General features: G+C 40.9%; 1 protein-coding gene across 3 annotated transcripts in view; it reads left to right on the forward strand.

The window, feature by feature from the left end:
- The window catches only part of rin1b (Ras and Rab interactor 1b), a 41,453-nt gene that overhangs the window by 16,328 nt on the left and 4,216 nt on the right, over positions 1-20,909 (forward strand). For 2 of the 3 annotated variants that reach the window (XM_015030792.1, XM_015030793.1), the window contains 10 exons: positions 5,764-5,907; positions 6,267-6,381; positions 7,639-7,711; positions 9,459-9,550; positions 11,064-11,245; positions 11,354-11,638; positions 11,727-12,270; positions 16,185-16,493; positions 16,735-16,866; positions 18,379-18,548. In XM_015030792.1, the coding sequence (XP_014886278.1) occupies positions 5,764-5,907; positions 6,267-6,381; positions 7,639-7,711; positions 9,459-9,550; positions 11,064-11,245; positions 11,354-11,638; positions 11,727-12,270; positions 16,185-16,493; positions 16,735-16,866; positions 18,379-18,548 (2,046 nt within the window). Of the gene's footprint in view, positions 1-5,763; positions 5,908-6,266; positions 6,382-7,638; positions 7,712-9,458; positions 9,551-11,063; positions 11,246-11,353; positions 11,639-11,726; positions 12,271-16,184; positions 16,494-16,734; positions 16,867-18,378; positions 18,549-20,909 lie in introns of those variants that run through there. The other variant, XM_015030794.1, reaches the window with a different exon arrangement.

The raw sequence follows: 20,909 nt of genomic DNA on the forward strand, positions 1-20,909 counted from the left end.
CTTTCACAGAGCAGCTGCATGCTGTGAGAAACTTTTTCATCCTACACGGCGCTCCCATAAAATGCTGATCTTTTTTTTTTTTTTTTTTTTTTTTTTTTTTCACGGAGAAAAGCATGTCTTCACATGGAGCCCGGGAGTGACAGGTGGAGAAATAAAAATAGAGAGAGAAAAGCGGCTCCCTCAGTTTGAGAAGCCAAGCAGAGATTTAAAACCAACTCTCTGTTTAGTAAGTAAATCTGTACTGGCAGATTTACTGATGAAAAACAATCTGTTGGAGTAATGCAGCTAAGTAATCCAGGAATACAAGCCAAAGCAGATGTTTACAACAAATATGTAAAAATACATTTTTTTAAAATGTATTTCTCACTCTCTGATTTGAGACTAAACTGTTTTAACTCAGTTAGCATTACCTGAAATAATTAAGTTAGAAAACAGTCATAGATGTTTTTATAGCACAATTTATTACTTTCTTTAAATTCAAAAGTTGCTGTGCACTTTTTGTTAATTATGTAAAGCACTTTGAAATGCCTTGCTGCTGCAATGTGCTATACAAATAAAATTTGATTGATTAAGATTATTAAACCTTGAAACACAGTCCAGATCATCTTCCCATGGCTTTGTAAACTTTTGATCAGATAATTCACATTTGAATGTATAAGGTTTGATCTGTGGATGTAACTTAAAGCAACACAATGCTTCCTTAAAGCACTTTGAAATGCCTTGCTGCTGAAATGTGCTACACAAATAAAATTTTATTTGATTTGGATTTGTGAGTCTTTGTGGAAAAATCAAACGTAAACACCCGACACAGCAGGAAGGGATCTTTGAACCTCCATAAGTCACTTCAGGGAGACGCGTCCATCAAGCTGAAGAGTTATGAGCAAATATAGACTCGGTGGCCACTTTATTAGGTACACCCATCCAACTGCTCACCAACACAAGTGTCGAATCAGCCGATCACGTGGCAGCAACTCACTGCATTTAGACATGTAGACGTGGCCTAGAGACGATCCGCTGCAGTTCAAACCGAGCATCAGAACCGGGAAGAAAGTGGATTTAAGTGACTCTGAATGCGGCATGGTTTGTTGGTGCCAGACGGGTTGGTCTGAGTATTTCAGAAACGGCAGATCTACTGGGATTTTCACGCACAACCATCTCTAGGATTTACAGAGAACGGCCCGAAAAATAGAAAATATCCAATGAGCGGCGGTTCTGTGGGCGCAAATGCGAGCTGATAGAAGGGCAGCAGTAACTCAAATAACCACTCGCAACAACTGAGGTATGCAGAGAGCATCTCTGAAACCACAGCAAACCTTGAGGCGGATGGGCTACAGCAGCAGAAGACCAACCGGGGGGCCGTTCCTGTCAGCTAAGAAAAGGAAACTGAGGCTAAAATTCGCACAGGCTCGCCAGAATCAAAAAAACGTTGCCTGGTCTGATGAGTCTGGATTTCTGCTGCGACATTCGCATGGTGGGATCAGAATTGGGAGTCAACAACTTGAAAGCACCGATCCGTCCTGTATTAACGATTCAGGCTGGTCCCGACAGTCTCATCTTATCTCTGTTTGTTTCTCTGCTCATATCTACAACCAGCTTCACACTGGAAACAAAGCTCAGGATAACACGTACTGCTCACCTGTTCTGGATATAATAGTAGTTACAAATCCATGCAACTTACTATACTGGTCAAATATACTTCATGACCTCTGCCTTTACACTCACTTTGAACCATGAGCGCTGCCCTTTCTTCAGTCTGGTCAGGTTTTGCTCTTATTGTATACATCTGATGAGTGATAGCTGACTTCAGAACCAGAGATGTTCTCCCCAAACTCCGCATGAAATTGGAAAACACACACCAACACTGATAATCACAGCACCTGTTATGTTTTTCTTTTCTTTTCAGCTCTGGTCATAATGTGTCTTTTGTTCAGTGTTTGTCTCATTACATCAGCTCTCCATCACTCACTGAGACAGCTTGTAGGTCAGCTCTTCTACCCGGCATTTCATGTGAGATTTCCTTCCAATTTCGTTTCTGCTCATCTCCAAAAGGTTTAGCTGGGTTTCTTCGTCAGTCAATCAAATCTTTGGACGGCAAAACCGGACATTTGTTTCTGAAGAAACCAGTAGCTTGCTCTGTTTTTGAGTGCAGGTTTGCTGCAGCCTGCAAGATTTACTTTCCTTTTACTGGGGGATTCGACCACGATTGGTAAAACAAGACCTGGAAGTTCTGCAAACTTTATCTTGTACCCGCTGAAGGGGATTTATCTCATCAGCAATACACAACAAAGAAGAACTATTTCTATTAATTTCACGTAGATTTAATTTTAAAAGATACTTAAAATTCATTTGAAGCAAATGTCAGTAAAATATTCTGTTTTAAATGTTGACCTTTTGTATCTTATCAATGCAACGTTTCGCGTGGTTATGACTGCCGTCCGTCAGTCGGGTCTTTGCCTTGGCTCTTCATGTTCCTCTCCTGAACTGCTCAGTGCGTCCAGCAGCATCAGCTGTTTTCATGCAGGTCTATGCTGCTGCTGCTGCTGCTGCTGCTGCTGCTGCTGCTGTTGCCCTTAGGGACAAAAACACTTTGTTTGATAAATTGTTGATGTCTCCTTCAGCATTTTATGTTTACAGTCCATCACTTCGAAGTGCATCGCTGCAGGCCTGCAGAAAGTGGGTTTTTCTTATCAACCTTCAATTTTAACCGCTGCATTTTTTTTCCTCATCTTTTTTTTTTACATTTCTTCTCTTATTTCTCCATTACTGATTCTCTCTTTCTCAGAGGAAATTACATAAGTCTTTCAGTGTGTGCGTGTGGGCAGTGTTGCACTTTATGTAAGGCGAACGTGGAAATGGCTAGTGAAACACTTGGGTCTTGCCCCCTGCTTTGTTTCTTTCCCTCCTTCTGTCCTGTAGCCTTTTGTGGTTGTGTTTGCGGTTTGGCTATCAGCTGTGGTTGCGTGGTGCTTGATATGCAATGAGGTGACTCTGGCTGCCCACTCAGAATCACAAACGCACATACGAAGAAAAGGTTTTGTGAAACACACCTTTTAATAAGCTTATGTGGATTTTAATTTGAAGGAGATTTACAGTTCATCCATGATGTGCCGATGATTTTTGTGATTATTGTGGAACAAAATTTCAGATTTTGTGGAACCTTATTGAAAATGTTGCTGTCAAAATTCAGCCGACGTGCAGCGATTGGTCAGAAAAGAAGGAAATACAGGAAATGTTAAGTTTATTTGGTCATATTTGTGGAAACGTTGCGTTGTCTGGTGAAAATTGCAAGTCTGCACAATTTACGAATGATGAGTGAATTTGCATTAATAGTTGCTGTCACAACATTGCGACTTTCTGGAGAAACTGAGGTCAGTTTTTGAATTAACATTTAAGGGAAACAACCCACATTTAATTTTAGTAAATACATTTTTGAATTTTCTTTTGCAGCATGTCTATGTTTTTATTCCAAATTCATAAAAGGAAGAATGTCAGAAAAAACGTGGGGATCTGTTGATTTTGTGAAAAACTGGAGGGACTTATTGATGTAATTTGGAGTTTGTGCGGCCACATAAAAATTTACGGCGGGCCAGATTTGGCCCCCAGGCCTTGAGTTCGACACATGTGGTGTAAGAGAATAGGAATAGTAATCTCTACTGTGATTAAACTCCTTAAACAAAAAAAGAAATTCCATTAAAATCCTCTATTTTTCTGTCAATTAGCAAATAGAAATAGTTTTGTTAACCACACCTGATCCAAGGTTTCCCCCAGAAAACTTGCTGAGCCCGGCCGTTGGGCGTGAGGGCGGTCGTTCATCCAGCGGCCCGCCGTGTTTTTGAGTTAAAAAAATGTTTAAAGTTGAGAGGAAAGTTTTAAATATCACTTGATAACTATGTGTTATTAAAAAATTGGAAGATTAACCCCTGAAACCAACTATAAAGTAAAAAAAAAAAAATGCAAACATAAATAAATAAATAAATAAACAAACAGTACTCAGCCTGGTGGCCCGCCAGGCTTATAGTACACTGGGGGAAACCCTGCTGATCTGAAACAGGAAAAATTTGGTCAGATTTAATATCTCACAGCAATAAAAAGTCATGTCTCATTTTATTCGGTTTATTTGGTTTCAGTCATATTTACGACTGCCTGGACTTTCCAAGCCGGGATTCTTCTTAGTTGGTTATAAACAAGCAAAACAACAACAACAAAAAAAAACCCTCCATCCTTCAAGCCATCTAAGAGCCCAACAGACCTTCAGCTCAGAGTTACTACTGATGATCTGCTCCTTGAGGGGATAATGTTTCACTCCTTATTGATCCTTTAGATTAAAATGTTCCTCCTGATTCATTTCATTCCTGCTTTAATCTGGCTGCCGTCAGCACGAACCTGTGATTGTTACACGACACCAGCGCTCTTGTTTTAACGGCTTCTCCTGTACTTCCTCCAGGACGGCGTTTTCCAATAACTGTAAGTGGCCTTGCTAAAAGAACCAGCTAAAAGAAGGGGATGGTTATGTCACAGGGCCGAAGCGGTGATGAAAACATTGTGGGGGAAATTTTTCCAATAGGATATTGAACAGATATAAACTCATGGTGCTTTCTCCAGTGCTACAGGAAGCAGGTTGCTGCATCTTGTCTCTGATTTGCTTTGATTTCTGTGGCAATTTTTATTTTCTTAAGAAAAAAAAAAAAAAAAAGATCTGGAAATAAAACACCTCTGCACTCCGGAAAACCTGTCACCCTTTGGCAAAGTGGGTCGGTGTGTGTGCAAAAGTTGTGTGTCCGTGTGTGTGGCTGCGTGCGCCTCCCAACTTGTTGGAGAAAAGGGTGTTTCACTGAGTGGGAATGCCTGGTAGGATGTGTAGGCCCAGGTTGCCATAGCATCCATCTGCTGCTACGCTCACAAGAGTTTGCAGACCGCCCACGCACTGTGACATCCAGCATCAAGCCGATCTTAGAGGGGGAAAAAGTAAAGCTATGACTGAACGCTAACATTAAAGAGCCAAAAATAAGCAAACAGATGCACGGTGATTTTGCTTCATTCTTTGATACATGAATAGGTGCGTTCGTCCAGAGCAAGCATCTTTTGATGGCGTTTCCTGTTACATTGAAGACAGACAGACGTAGGAGAGGTGTGCAGCTCTCAGCACACAGACCAACATTTTGGCAGAGCGAGGAGCGAACAGAAGGTTGCGAAGCGGCTTTAAATATTCCGCAGCTTTGACATGAATTTCTGCAGAAGGCTAGTTAGCGAAAACACTTCCAGACGGCAGGTGAAAGTGTCTGTCTGACCGATGCAACAGGTCGCCACCAAAGTGAAGAGCCTCACCAGAAACACTGACATGGCCGGCTCACACCATGCAGTGGCAAAACTGAAACAGCAACCATCAAAAAATGTGAAAACAGAACTTATACACTGCAGGGGTTTTTTCTAACCTGTCGTGACGCACAGCCATGGCGAAATGAAAGAATGACGTTTTCTTTTTATGTGTTAAAACATAGCCTATATTTGTGCATTTATATAAGCCATGATTAGTGATTAAATACCATGACGCATGAAAATGTACTTTATTTTGAAAAACTGGCTACTGTGCGCTGCGCTGCTTTCAGGAGTGAAGAAAAAGTCCGAAGTAGAGGTAGAGAACGAGCAAAACCTGAATAAAAGCAAAAGAACTTCCAGACACATTTTGGTGGGAAGACTTGTATTATTATTTGAAGTCTAAATAGACGTATTTACGTTTTTGGACTTGTCTGATGTTGCTTGTAGATGCAGGAGGAGGAAAGCACCCAGACAGGCTCGCAGCGGGCCTTCAGCGTCCTGGATCGCCTGCTGCTCACTCACCCCGTGTGGCTGCAGCTGTCGCTCAACCAAGACTCCGCCCTGTATGTGCTGCTCAGAGAGCCCGTTGGGGTAAATATTCACCTTAATAACACATTTATCATTTCTGGACCAATTCTTTACAATGACAGCTGCCATGTTGCCTCTTATTGTTGTCAAAAGTAACTGCTAAATGCTCCTGGTGAACGCTACCTGATGGAAACTGGAATTATTAGTAGTCAAGGCAAGTTGGGAGCTATTTCCCCGACTTGGCCCTGCGTATTGAAGTAAAAAGGCTGGCAATGCCGTTTTAAATAAAATTTGGCAGCCAATTTTGGCAGGATTTAATCAAACGTCAGCTGTTACCAAACACTTCTGCTTATGTGCCTTGTCAACAGTTTAAACTAAATCTGTTTTACACTTGTGTCCTGGACGGTTGTCGGTGCTTTCAGACCTTTTTGGTGCGGAAGTGCAGCTCCAGCCAGAGGAAGGTGCTGTGTTTGAGAGTGGCAGCCGACCGGAGTGCCTCCTCTGTCAAGGAGTGCTTCATCTGTGAGGAGGACTCCAGTGAGTATGAAGACAAGCCGCTGATGTCTACACAAAGTTACACGGATGCAAGTGCCGGTTCAATTTTAAATTTTTTACGAGACTGAAAATACAAAGTCAAAATTCAGTTTTTAGCCAAGAGTAGTTAGCTTGAGTCCCTCAGCACAAAAACGATTAAGTCTTTTGACACTTACAAAACAACATTGACTTTGTGATCAATGAATGCGGCGACCCTAGTGGTAGCCGGAGGGTATTGCAGCTTGATAAGCAACAGGAACAAAAAAAAACATTTAATATTTTTCAAGAGCAAAAGTTCAAACAGAAATATTTTTACTTCTAACAGTCACACAGAGGTGAACAGTGATAGAAAAAAGCAGCACCTCTTCGTTCTGCTCATGTATAGCCTAGCATTAGCACTGCAGCACAGCTATTTGATTGCAGGAAGTTTGAAAATCAGCAGTTTAAAGTTGTGAAAAGTGAATAGGTTTTCTAGTTTTTAAATAATGATGGCAATAAGTAGTCAATATGATGAAAACTCAATTTCTGTATCTATGGGAAGCTATTAAATGCAAGAAAACACGAAAAACAAACTTCAGTGCATAATTCAAGACGTTTGTGTTTGGTCTTGTGTTTTAATTAACATGCCTTTATGGGCAATAAATCTTATACCACACTGAAAAGCCTTAATTCCCACAAAATCAGGGGTTTCAAACTCCAATCCCCGACGTCCTGTGTCCTGCAACTTTTAGGAATGTTCCTGGTCCAACACAACTGAATCAAATGGCTGAATGCAATTACATTTTTCAACCCTAATTATGAGATTCAGGCTTGCTGACGCAAAGACAGAGCGAAAGGTTGCAGGACTGGAGTTTGTGACTCCTGCTTCAGATGGCGCCAGGTTTGTCAGAAAAGCTTTCCAAGTCCTCTCAGCCGGCGCCAGTTCATTTCTGGCGAAGGAAAAACAAGGCATCTCTCTTCACTGGAGACAGTTGAGTAGGTTTAGGATATGTTTACAATTTTCTAACAAAAATAACACATTAGCATTTCTTTTTTTAAAAAACAAAAACTTGGACTATAGGCAGCCTCAGAGAGTCAGTCAGTTGGACAGTTTGAAGCATCCAGAGAACAGCAGTCCGACAAATCCACAAAGTTAGCAGTCCTGCATGACTCTTCTCTGCAGGAGGTGTCATGGCTGCTTCATATTATTTTTGACAGCTCCTCCTGAAACAAACTAGTCTTTCACTGCTGTCAGTCAATCTCTTTCTGTTCTGTGAGCAGCGTTCGCCTTGGAGAGCTCAGCACTCAGCTTTCCGGACTTGTGTCGTCTGGTGGCCTTCTACTGTATCAGCAGGTAATATTTCATACGGAAAAAAAAAAAGAAAAAAAAAGAAAAGATTCACGGTGCAGATGCCAGCATGCAGACAACTCTGCCCCGGAATATTTTCATTTGGTATTTTCTTGTCGAGGTTGCAATATCCACATGTATCCTGCAGAATAGTGACAATCAGGGAATCTCTATTTTCGTTTCACATTCGTAAGCCTCTCTGGACGGGTTGTTCAGTTTCATCCTCCAGCCATGTTGCTTAACTGGAGTTTGTTTGTAGCTGAGATCCACAATCAGGTCTGCAGCAAACCAGCTTTGTGATGTGATGTTGCTTTCAAAGAGGTTACATTCAGCAATAATTATCCAAACTTTCAATGTTTTTCTTCGATCTTTGGCTACTCTTAGTATTGTTTACAAATTATTTTTTATCAAGCTCCCAGAAAATTATTATTTTTTTAGATTACTGTTATTTTCCTTTTTAACAATCCACTTCGTTCAGAGTTAAGAATGATTTCAGAACAAAATGAAGATTAAACTGAAGGGACGATCCGGTATTGTGCCAACAGGCAACAAGCAATGATAATAATTTGAAAAAAAATGTAAAGCTACTAATTAAATGCATTTATTTTATTTTTACAGCAACTGCATTTTTGTAAAAATGTTGCGTTGCACTCAAGTGTGAAGCCTATTTTTATTTAATTTCTCACTCCCCGTTGGGAGATAAAAGACCAAATGGCAGAAATTCAGTAAAAAAAAATATCTGGCATGGGGACACGACAGATTGTGGTTGGATGTTCAGCTGTTTGTCTTCTCTTCTGACCAGGATGTCTCAAGTCAACTTAAATATTTTCTGGCTTTAAGTTTAAATGTTAGTGCTCTCTAGTAGTAATTATCAATGAAGGCTGCTCTCAGAAATGCTCCATTTTAATTACACTGCTGTTCGCATTAATCAAGCATTATTAAATGCTGCTCCCATCAGTAACATTCAGCCCGTTAGCATCAGCGCTACAAGCTAGCAGATCATTCTGAGCTGCGTTAGCTAGACATATCATATCTTCTCAGAGAAGCTTTATCAAATTCCTTTAGTCTTTTCTTCTTCACTAATTTAAGATTTGACATTTTTTCTAGACAGGATCAGATATTTTGTCCTAAACAGAGTTTCTGCACTAAGCTGCTCCAACAGAGGGTTAGCTTGGTTAAAAAAGCTACAATAATGTTCTGACAAGACATCAATAAAAACACTGGTAGCTTTACCCTTCGTTCCTTGGACTATATTTGACTTAACCCTGACTGAACACCGGCTGTCTTCAATAAACTCCTGTCCTGCTCCTGCTGACAATGTTTTCTTTTGGAGTAGTTTACTGAAGCGCTAGCTTAACTTGCTCTATGTTTTCATAGGCCTCTGTTGATGCTGTCATTAAAATGTCAGGAGAATCAGAATAAAATGCACATATTACTCCATAAGTTTGATCAAAAAACAGCTGAAGAACCACCTCAATTTATTTGTCACACACTGCGTAATGATGACATCAATGAAATGCATATTCCACAGAGAAATGTTGCACTTCTTCCACAAAGGTGACCAGACTCATTGACAGTTTTGCTAGTAACATATTTCCAGGCAGTTCTGCTTAATCCTGTGCGTTGGTAACACTGAGATTTCTGGGATCTTTGGCAGACAAAATTGTAAACTCTGATCTCAATCATTTGAAAATCGCCTTCCCGTTTATATTACACCTTGTTTTCATTCGATTTCTACTTTTTGTTTCTCCAGAGATGTACTGCCGTTCCCTCTTCAGCTACCAGAGGCCATCGCCAAAGCCACAACACACCGGCAGCTGGAAGCCATCTCACACATGGGGCAGGGTAAACCTATCACTAATTCACATACGAAAAATGCATCAAAAATGTCTACTTTTGGAATTGCATTTAGAAATAGAATTGGGGTAAAACATGTAATATGCTCTTCTATGTCTACAAGAATTATATGTAATGGAAAATAACGAGTCGCGCATTCCTCATCTATAAATCAAAGACAAGCTGCACTTTCCGTGCTACTGTTTGTTTTCACGGCTCACTGGCTAAATCTAACAGATTCCCCTTGTCACTACGACTAACAGAGTGAAGAATGTCTGCGTATCAGTTGTGAGAAAGTCAACTGTGTGAAGAAGTGACTGCCAGTTTGAATCTATTTTAACACAGGAACATGTGCTGTTGTGCTGCAGCAGCAAAGAGCGAGGTGCGACTTCATGATGGCCGAAAGTGATAAGCAGATTCTGGAGTAGCGTAGTCTGCTCATGTGGAAATGATTTCTGTTTCAGTTTTTCCGTCCTGGATTTGATCAAAGCATGAGAACGTTTTTAAAAGGAGCCTGTCGGCGAGTTTGTGTTTGTATATCAGACTACATAATGCTGCTTAGTTGGATATTCCTTTTTAATATGAGCAAAACTTCAGATAAGACTGAAGTTAAACATAGAAATACCAGACTGCTTTGAACCAGTTTTGAGCAATGTGTTCTTTTCGGGATTTAATTAAAATTTTAAGATGAGAAAAGCTGATTGGCTGACTAGCTGAAGCCTAAATCCAAACTGATTTTGCATAAACACCAGGTAATGAACATAAGAAGCAGACATTCAGCTGTATGTTGCTGTTGATTTAATGCTGACCAATTTCCAATTGAAGCATTGAATTCAAACATGTAGCAATAGATACTCTAAGTTATGTTCAAGAACTTAGAAAACCATCGTTCTAGGTTGTAAAACCAGAAATGAGCACTGGGAAATCTGAATGTCCTTCTTTTTAAGGATTGTGGAGAAAGATTTCAGTAAACTAATCAGAATTTTGAAGTTGTATTCCAATCTTCAATTACTGATTTGACCTGAGTCTGATTTTCTTTCAAGAACTATAACATAAGAATATATGAGAACGCCAATCTTTTTGCAGCCTTACCAGCTTGAGAGGTCTTTTATTATTATTCTAGGACCAGAGGCAACGTCACACTGGGTGTGTGAAAGAGCAATTGATCGTTTTTGGCTGGCATTACAAAAACAGCAATATTTGTATTTATTTCATAACAGAGATTAGAATGTAGTTTCATTAATTGTGAGAATTTCTAAAAGGCAAAACATCTCGGATAAATCGGAACTTGATATAGGAGACACGGTGTTCAATTAGCTTCTTACGTGTCTGTGTTTCCTGACATTTGCTTCTTTACTCAGTAGCAGTATCCACACCATAAAGCATTAATGACAGAGCAACAGTCTAGCTTTTATAACTTGTTATAGAGTTGAATTTCAGCCTGATATGCATTGTTAGTGCTTCATTAGTTTCTATCTACCCGATTTCTTAAATGTGAACTTCTTGGATTGTTTCCCGTTAGATTTCTGGAGTGCACCAAGCGCTGTAGACATCCAAAATGGCCCTCTGGGGTCCATTGCATCCACCAGCGGCGCCAATGCCCAAATGGCGGGAACTCAAGACCGATGTTCCCTGTTCATGCGAGGCAAACAAGGCAAGGTCTGCTTCATCAACCCCCTGTTTCTTCAGCTGGAGGTTTGCAAGGTCAGTCACAAACCTGGAAAAAACAACAACAACAAAAAAGATTTCTACTACGACTACAAATTGAAATTCATGTCGTCTTGCTTTGAATCTAATCTTTCCAAACTGCAGCAGCCGCAGCACACGAACCACAGCGCCTCCAACAAGCGGCACCGCTTCAAGCGCAGCATGCGTCTCCGGCTCTCGGAGTCCTCCATGAATCTGTCCCTCGAAGGGGTCGGCTCCTTCTCGCCGCCCCCGTCACTGGAGCAGCCCGGAGGATCGGAGGGGCTGCAGAAAGCCAGCCCAAATCCACAGAGACGAGTTCACGCAGGGGCCGGTGTCCTGAGGAGAACCCCCGCCGTGTCGCCGGGCTCAGCAGAGGAAGACGACATGATGGCCATATATGTGCCACAGGTCAGTCCTGAGGTTGAACTTCAAAGTTTCTACACACTTTAAAATAAAATAAAATAAAAAAAATCCACTGACTCCTCTCTTGTTCAAGACATCTGCTGCTGCTGCTGCTGCTGACGAGACACCCAAGTTCCAGCAAGAGGCGGGAATCGAGGGAACGGTTCTGGGCTTGGAGCGCCGTCCGGCTCCGTCCCTGGCTGAACTTGACAGCTGCAGCTCCTTCAGCAGCATGGACGACGAACACGACTCCGATTCAGAACCCGAAAGCATGGCCCAAATCCAGACAAACACCTTCCACCGCCCGCCGCTCGTCCGCTCCCGAGGCCGCGGCGGGATGCATCGCATGAGCGAAGCTTTCGTGTGCTTTTTCGCGCCCGACAAGCGCCTGACCCGGCTGGTGGAGGAGCTGGCCCGAGACAGGCGCTCGGTGTTCGGGGGCATGGTTCAGGACTTCCTCCAGGAACAGAGGAAGGTGCTGAAAAGTTTGCTAAGCTCCGCGTCACCGTCTCTCGGTGTAACTTCGGTGCAGCTTCTGCAAAGTCTGCGCCTCTTCCTGTCGCAGGCGAAGTGTTGCTTGCTGGACAGCAGAGAACTGGAGCCTCCCATTGAAACCCTAGTGCCAGAAAACGAGAAAGGTAAGAAACGCTCCAGACTGGTCCAAACGCTTTGTTCGACGGGTTTGTACACATCATTTTGTTAGCACAGTTTAATTTAATTCAGGCACCTAAAAGTACAAAAAGGACCAGGGATTCCTCTTGAACGTCATTTTCAAGTGTTTTACATTCCCGCGATAATCACTGAAATGATGATTTCATTTTATTATGTGAAAAAAAAACTGTTTCCACTGCTACTCATATTCCTACCCTTCGTTTTGCTCTTCCTGTTGATCCTTAAGTTGAAGCCACAAGGAGTAGCGGTTCAAATAAGTCAATTTAATGGACAGTACTATTCTTAGGTATCTATCTCTCAATTACCTCTTATTAATGTCTTTTTATTGGTTTCCTTGGGTTTTTTTTGTTCAGCTAGGGGTTGTTTCTTGTCTTGTTTCTGCAAATTTTCTAAATTTTTCTTCCTTGTGTGCACATTCTCTGGTCTGTCCCACTTTGAAGAAAAAATGTCATCTGTAGCATATTGAGATGTCGGAATAAAGAGTAGAGTGGAAATTTCGTAAGCGTCTTTGATTGTAAATAATGATGAGATCCTTTTTAACTGCAGAGTTGTGTAACGTCACTCACACAGTCAAACAGTTTCTGTTTCTTAAGGCTCTTCATGGAAAACAAATGAGTAAATCAGAGCTTTCCCCAATTGGACATATTGATTTTAAAACGGTCTTTTGCTGAATTCTTTTTTAATATCCTGTGTTATTGTACAAGTTATATATTTTTTATTCAATAAAGAAAATAACGAGCCATATATGATATTATAAGGGTGTAATTTAAAAGGACTCTTGTCCTTTTAAACTAAGTGTTATTTGCAAGGTTTCCTCCAGAACAACTGCAGTCATTCATCCTGCGGCCCTTTGTGTTTTCCAGTTGAAAGAAATGTTGAAAGTTGACAGGAATTTTTAAAATATCTCTTGATAATTATGTTATTGAATGATTGGAAGATTAACACCTGAACACAGTCTTAAAAAATGCAAACATTTAAAAAAAAACAAGCAAAGCTCAGCCTGGTGGGGGCACAAGAAAAGCCTGGTGGCCCGCCAGGCTTGTAAAACACTGGGGGAAACCCTGATTTGTCTGTACTTGGAATTTTTTTTTTTACAGTATTTGAAAATCCTAATGATGAGGCATCATTGTTTTAATTTAGTGTTAAAACAGTTGAATTCATCCATCTCAGCTAAAAAAAAAATATATCTGGAAGGAATCAATTAACAAGACAAAGTATTGGAAAGAAAAATACTGAAAAAAGAGAAAGCATTAAGGCCAGCTGGAGTCAGAGGTTTTATGGAAGCAGACGTGGTGGGAGAAAGAAGCTGTCAGCACAGGCTGTGTAGTAGTAAAGTGCTGGTTGGAGGGGGTGGTCGTGTTGTCTCTTATATTTAACAAACGGCGTCGGGATAGCCCTGCCTGATGCGCACAAGCTTCCCGTTCAAAGACGTTACAGGAGGAAAGTGGTTGGTTCTGTTGACACAGCACTGTGCGTAGGATTTTTCCCTTTTTTTGGGCTTCTTTGTGCGTGCCTCATAGGTGTTTTTTGGTGTGTAATGAGACTGATGGTTGCCCATCCTCTCATCCTTCCTCCTTTCCTTCCTTCTTTCCTTTCTGCGCTGCGATTCTGATTTATCTCTCATTGCGTCGGTGGGAGGCATTTGCATTTTTTTTTCCCTCTTCCCCCTCGTTTATCATAAAAAGATATCAGAGTCCCACGCTCACTTGAAAAGCTGCACGATTCGCTGGAGGGTGGGAGGGAGACATAGAAATAGACAGGTTACTTGGAAAGTGTAATCAGTTACAGGTCTGTGAGTAACACCTTTAAAAAAAAAAAAAAAAAAAATCTACTCACCTTTCTGCCAAAGCTGCTCGTCTGTAACGGAGCAGTAATCGCGTTACATGTAACGTGTCGGAGGGAGGAGCGAGGAAGAGGAGTGATTGATCACAGGGACGGGGTTTGTGTAGTAAGGTGGATGGAGGAGAGATGTGTGGGATTGTACAGGAGGGAAACATGATGGAGGGGGAGGAAGAGATTGATGAGAAGTGGAAAATATTGAGTCAGGACTGCCCACTGACTACGCTGAGAGGGTCTCCACGTGCGTGCGAGAGCGCGCACGTGCACGGACACGAGGCTGGATTTTATTAATTACTGTTGCCAGGCCGAAAACAACATTACTTTTACGGACACACGGGCTTTCTCTCTGACAAAACAAAAACAACAGTAAACTAATTTGTCTTCAAAGCTGCAGTGTGGCAAATGTGAAATATTTGAGAAGGGAATTAGACCCCGAGGTGGAAATCAAATGTTACTGGCATTCCTGATGAAGATGTACAAAATTGTTAAAGGGTAAGTTAAGGCTTTTTGGAGTGATTATAACACTGGTCAACATCTAAAAAAAATAAATAATTGTCTGGGGTTTTTCAATTGTTTTAGGGTCATTTTGATGTGCTGAATCCAAAAGTCACATTGGTTTTGTTCAATCAGGTCAAATTTCTGAACTATGGATGCAACATTCAGCATCAAAATGCAGGACTTGTTCTGATCGGTCTCCTGATAATCTGGGATCAATGATTGATGAGCAGGAGAGATTCCATCAGGACAGAAAAGAGACGGAGAATTTTGCAGAAGGAAGACGTAATGTTCAATTCACATGTACTTTACCTTATCAGTGTTTATTATTAAATTTACAGAAATCCACGTTTGTAACATTTAACTAATACACTCTGTCAGAAAACATTTTTCTTTTTTTTGTATGAGAAATATTAACGGAAATGAACTGATAATGTCACAAAAATGTCATCAATTTGTCAGAAGATCGGACCTCTCTAAATCAAATTAGAATAAAAACCTGACCTGACTGAGAAAAATAAATGCCAGATTTGGATTCAGCGGTGCAAAAATAGTCCTAATTCAGTAGAAAAAACAGACAACTTCCAAAACTATTTATTGTTGTTATACAGTGTTGTTAGCTGAGTACACAACAGAATTCATGTTAGCAAACGAAGCTACGCCGTGAAGCTAGTTCCTCTCGCACAACACTGTGAGCTTGTAGGAAAAGTAAGTACATCCTTAAAGTGGTGAAAAGCTGCACACCGTATGAATTATTTTTCAGGATCATCAGATTTTGACTGGGATGAATTTAAAATGAGAACAGGAATAGCTTAGCGCCACGCAGTCAGTTAGCTAACAAATAAAACAATAAGTTAGGGACTGGTTAGCTTAGAAGCATATTTGTGGTGTTTACTATTCTAACAACATTATAACTATACTGTTGAGGTAAAAACATGTAAAGCAACGATTTCGCTTCTGAAAAAAGTGCTTGAATTAATGTATTCAGTTCTTGTAGCTTTGTGTGGCTGATCGCCTCTTTATATTCAGTTCCTAATCTCACTTTAGAAACTTCATGTACTTGTATGTGACTGTCGATTAAGATTACAAACACACCAAAAAGAGGAAGTAAAACTAGAAAATGGATAAAAGCTTAACATCTGTAGCCAGTTACAATTTTTGTGTGTGTGTGTTATGCACTTAATTGAAAAATTTGTAAAAATTGAAAAAAACCCATACAACACTGGAAGACTTTAAGGCGACCTAAATGTAATTGACAAAATCCTGATTGCATGGATAAGTACCTCAGTACAAAATTAAACCGAAATCGTTTTCAGTCGTTGACTGCTCTTACAAATGATAAATTATTTATTTTGTATTGTCAAAACATGTTTGTTTTTCTTTATTATTATTACGGCTGATAATCTATTAATTACCATCACTGGTCAATGCATCCCTCTGGGCATATCGCCTGTTCCTGTGTGTTTTTTCTATCAAAATAAACCGCTCAGACGACAACGCCAAATCAATTTTCAGCTTCCTTCCTCCTCGTTTTCTCTTTTTGCAGACCTGGCGTTGGAGCGGGCCATGTTCTCCTGCATCCTCAGGCCTTTGAAGTGCCACCTCGAGAAAGCCCTGACCTCTTTCCACAGTCGCGACGGCTCCACCCAGTGCCTCACGCAGAACCTGCTCCGCCTGAAAGGGAACGGCGCCATGGAGCGGCTCGGCGTGCGTACGGGGGTCCCGGACGCCCGAGAGGTGGAGAGGGTGAAGCAGAAGCTGATCCTGATGCAGCGGACCCACTCGCCCATCGACAAAGTGCTCTTGCTGCTCCAAGTGTGCAAGTTCGTCCACAAGGCAATGGGGACGTTACACGGTGAGGCTGCCACACGTCCGACGAGTTCACTGCGAAGCCTTGCGAATTGTAGCACGTTTGTTTTTAATGTCAAAATTCGGATTTTTATCCATTTCTTCACGACAGTGTTGACAGTGTTGCTGTGTTTGATAAAAAATCTTGTATTCCAGACATAATTTAAACACACTGTGCAATTATCTCACTTGAAATAGTAAACATCTTTTTTTTGTTTGTTTGTTTTTCTTTTGTCCTTGTTTTACAGGACAGGACGTCAGCTGGGATGATTTCCTCCCTGCTCTGTCCTATGTGATAGTTGAATGTAACAGGCCTCACCTGCTGGTGGAGGTGGAGTACATGATGGAGCTGCTGGAGCCCTCGTGGCTCGGTGGAGAAGGTACGACCCTAACCCAAGCAAAACCTGCGGCACCAAAGTATAGACATAGTAAAATTTAAACGTAAACACAACCACGGATTATTTTGCAAACAGAGAGCATATTTTTCATAATCCTCCGAGTTTTCTTTGAATAAAATATTGCTTTTTAGGCCAGCATTTTAACTATGTCACGTCTACACAAAGCTTTAAAATGATCACATTTACATAGTTTTTCTGAATTGCTCTTTCTAGTGCCTGATGAAATAATGTAATTATTTAATCATTTAGTTTCTCCATGCTAGCAAAGATGTCACGATTTGTAAGTTTGTTGCGTTAGCTTTCGTATCGTCACACGGAGATGCTTGATGTTAAGTTTCTTATTGTGTCAGTTTTATGCCAGATGTAACAGGACGCACACATTCCAAAGTTCGACTTTTCTCTTGTTTGGAGATCATCAAGATGTTTTTTGTTTTTTTCAAATGTGAGATGGACTTTTATTTTGTTTTTGGTCAGCTGTGATTTTTGCCCTGAACTCCTCCATGGATGTGTTTCGTATCTTAGCTGAATCAGGAACAGCGATCTAAAACTGAGGAAAATGAGGCTGCGTTTGTTAAGTTTTGGGAATTAGGAGAGCAAAAATGCAGATGAAGGCCACTTCATGTAGAGTTTAAATAAAGGAAATAAGTAAAAGGAAAAACTCCTGAAAGTGGCCAAGGACATCACAGTAGCACAGGTAGCATGAGGATAGGAACATAGTGAGCTTATAGACTGAGGTAATCGCTACCAGAAATGCTTTAAATTTCCAACATATTTAAAAAGAAAGAAAAAAAGTATTTTCTCACCTCATAGTAGAGAATGACACTGAGTTAAGAGGAGCTTAATCAGGGTAATGTGGAACAGCTGCAAAGGGAGAATGCTAAGCAACTGAGACTGATTAACACAAAGAGCATAAACTGAGCTTAAATACACAAGAATAACACGGAGAATAAGCAACAATACACAACCAGAACAGAGGCCAAGCAAAAATAAATGAAATAATAAACATCACCTAACCATAATAATAATTAAAAAAAAACTGAGGCAAATGAACCATTACCAAAAAGGTTTGACCCAAGTCAACAGCTCAAGGCAATGCTATTAAATAATACCGAGGAGATGCATGTCAACCTCTGACTTTTGAAGACATTAATAAATAAATCTCTTCTCTTTCATTATTGTGATACTTAGTAAATAAACAATAATCCTGGTGATTCGTATCAACCTGAAACAGGAGAAGTTTAGTCTGATTGGACTTCAGACTGAGGAAAAAACAGGTGGATGTGTCTTTTTATTCAGTGCACACACATTTCTGGCTTCAGCTGCTGCACCGTTAGCTACTGAATAATTACCCCTGTCATAACTTAGCTGTTGCCTAAAAATATCTCTGTTGTAGCTGATCGTCAAAGTCGTTGTTTTACTAGCAACACACACTAAATACGTTTCTTTCCTCCCACCACCTGTTTTTTTTTTTTTTTTCTTTCTTTCTGCCTCCAGGTGGGTACTACCTGACCAGCGTCTATGCTAGCCTGTGTCTGATCCAGAGCCTGGAGCAGGATCAACCGTTCTCCGGCTGCCTGACGCCACAAGTGCAGGAAGCCCTGAAGGAGTGGAGCTGCAGACGGACCCTGGAGGCCCAGAAACAAAAGGAGACCCAGCAGAGCCAAGTAGGCACAGGCTCTCTGTTCATTGTAGTGGGTTTGCTGTGGAGGGATTTGTTCTACTATCACTGCACATGCTTCCATTTCACAGTTTGTCCTGCTTGCCACTTATCACTGTCGTAGCGTAACACACTTTTACTTTTAGCCAGCCGTACGGTTTAGGTTTGTTTCTCTCTAATGCATGTTTCTTCTATGTGGCATGTTTCCAAATTATTCCATCTAGTAATTGCACTTGCTAATTTTTTTTTTTTTATCTTCTTCAGATTTTAAGTTGATTTAAGAAAACATCTGAAAATATAAAGAAATCATATCAGAAAGAACAAAAGCAAGTTAATTTGGTTTATGTGGTTGCATTTCTTAATGCTTCTGATGGATGACATCTAAAACAGAAACCACTAATATTACTACAAGTCTTAGAGCTTTCATCAGTTTTATAAGCAAATAACTCCTAAAATCTTTTGATTGATTGATTGATTGATTGATTGATTGATTGATTGATTGATTGATTGAATTGGAAAGAATGCATCCAATTCTTTCCATCAAGTTCAAATTTAGATTCAATTGGGGGCTGCACAGTGGTGCAGTTGGTAGAGCTGTTGCCTTGCAGCAAGAAGGTTCTGGGTTCGATTCCCGGCCCCGGTCTTTCTGCATGGAGTTTGCATGTTCTCCCTGTGCATGCGTGGGTTCTCTCCAGGTACTCCGGTTTCCTCCCACAGTCCAAAAACATGACTGTCAGGTTAATTGGGCTCTCTATATTCTCCCCAGGTGTGTTTGTGTGTGTGTGCATGGTCGTTTGTCTTTGTGTTGCCCTGCGACAGACTGGCAACCTGTCCAGGGTGACCCCGCCTCTCGTCCAGAACGTTAGCTGGAGATAGGCACCAACCGACCCCACAAATGTGCACAGAAAATGGATGGATGGATGGAGCGTATTGAGTTGAATTGATAACTTTCAATTGATAAGCATGTGGTGGCAGTGGGAAGGAAAGACTCTGAATAAACAGGAAGAAAACCTCCAGAAGAACCAAGTTAAGTGGGAGCCACCATCTGCCATGATTGACTAGGAGACAGAAAAAAAAGCACACAAAGCACTGGCCTGAGATTTCTTTGCCATGGAAACAAAAAAAATAATGATTTTCTTTAGTGACTCAGTCCATAAAGAATAAATATAGCTCGTCATGGAGTCGCTGAGCCATGACTATTTTCAATGGCGATGAACAAACCCGAACCGTAAAGCTGAACACAGCAGATGAACAGAAAAGCTGAGAAAGAACGCGCATAAAGTTAGTTCCACCGACAGCTAGGTCAGCGACTCCACCCAGAAACAACAGCACGGCTAAATGCTTTCCATGAAAATAAAAAAGCAAAGTTAATACCTTCACTGACTTTTAGAACCTGGGCTACTTTCTTTGAAAAAGCAACGCAAAGTTAATAGAAACAACGACGTCGTTGACTCCATCCAGAAAAAAAAAAACACATCTGATCACACAAGCACCGAGTCCGGTGTCGCTCTCTATGGAAAGGGAAACAGAGAATGAATGCAAATTTGATGGAAGCAACATCTTCTATTCTGTACTTTCTATGACAGAAGCAGAAAAACAGAGAAAGTTAATGGTAGCAGTAGTTCCTTCAGTGTCTCCAACCAGGAAACCATCACTCTCTAAGAAAAGAAAGAGGATGAGGAGGAGTGCAGAAACTCAGTGGCAGCTGTAACTGAATCCTTTCTGGAGAGATTACATACAAATCTGTTCTGTCATCTTTTAAATGGTCAAACGACAACATCACGAAAAACACCAAAAGATAATCCATCCACAAAGGCACAGACATAACAGTAATTAATTACACTGATGGCAGCATCATCTAATTGTCCTACATCTGTGACGTTGGCAGCCGGGCCGAAGCAGTCACGCACGTTTGACGGGAAATTTTTTTTTTTTTTTTTTTATCAAGTTGTAATTATTTTTACGGATGCTTGAAGGTTTTCAAAAGTGAGACAGGATTTTCAGATATATATATATATTTTTCCAGAGGTAATCCCTTTGATCTGAAGCCACCAGCTCACAACTGGACTTCCCCTAAAGCGATAGCACTCTCTTGCTTACATTTATTATTATTTTTTGCCTACTCTCCCTTTTATCACCTCTTCCTGTCGGTGTAACAGGTCCGCCAGAAGCCATTGAAAAAGGAAAAACAAAAAAAAGGAATTCATTGTCATCCACGTTTCCATCTCGTCACGTGGTGCTTCGCCTGGCTTCAAATAGCCCATCTAACTCACCCGGCAGCCAGATTTTCCACTGACACAGGCGAGGATCAGTGAGCCAAGTGCTATGAAGAGGTGGGCGGTCAGATAACATGAAATTTATCGAGCTG

Source organism: Poecilia latipinna, unplaced genomic scaffold, assembly GCF_001443285.1.
Source record: "Poecilia latipinna isolate Pla-1442-1.1 unplaced genomic scaffold, P_latipinna-1.0 Scaffold193, whole genome shotgun sequence".
In the NCBI taxonomy this organism is placed as follows: Eukaryota; Metazoa; Chordata; class Actinopteri; order Cyprinodontiformes; family Poeciliidae; genus Poecilia; species Poecilia latipinna.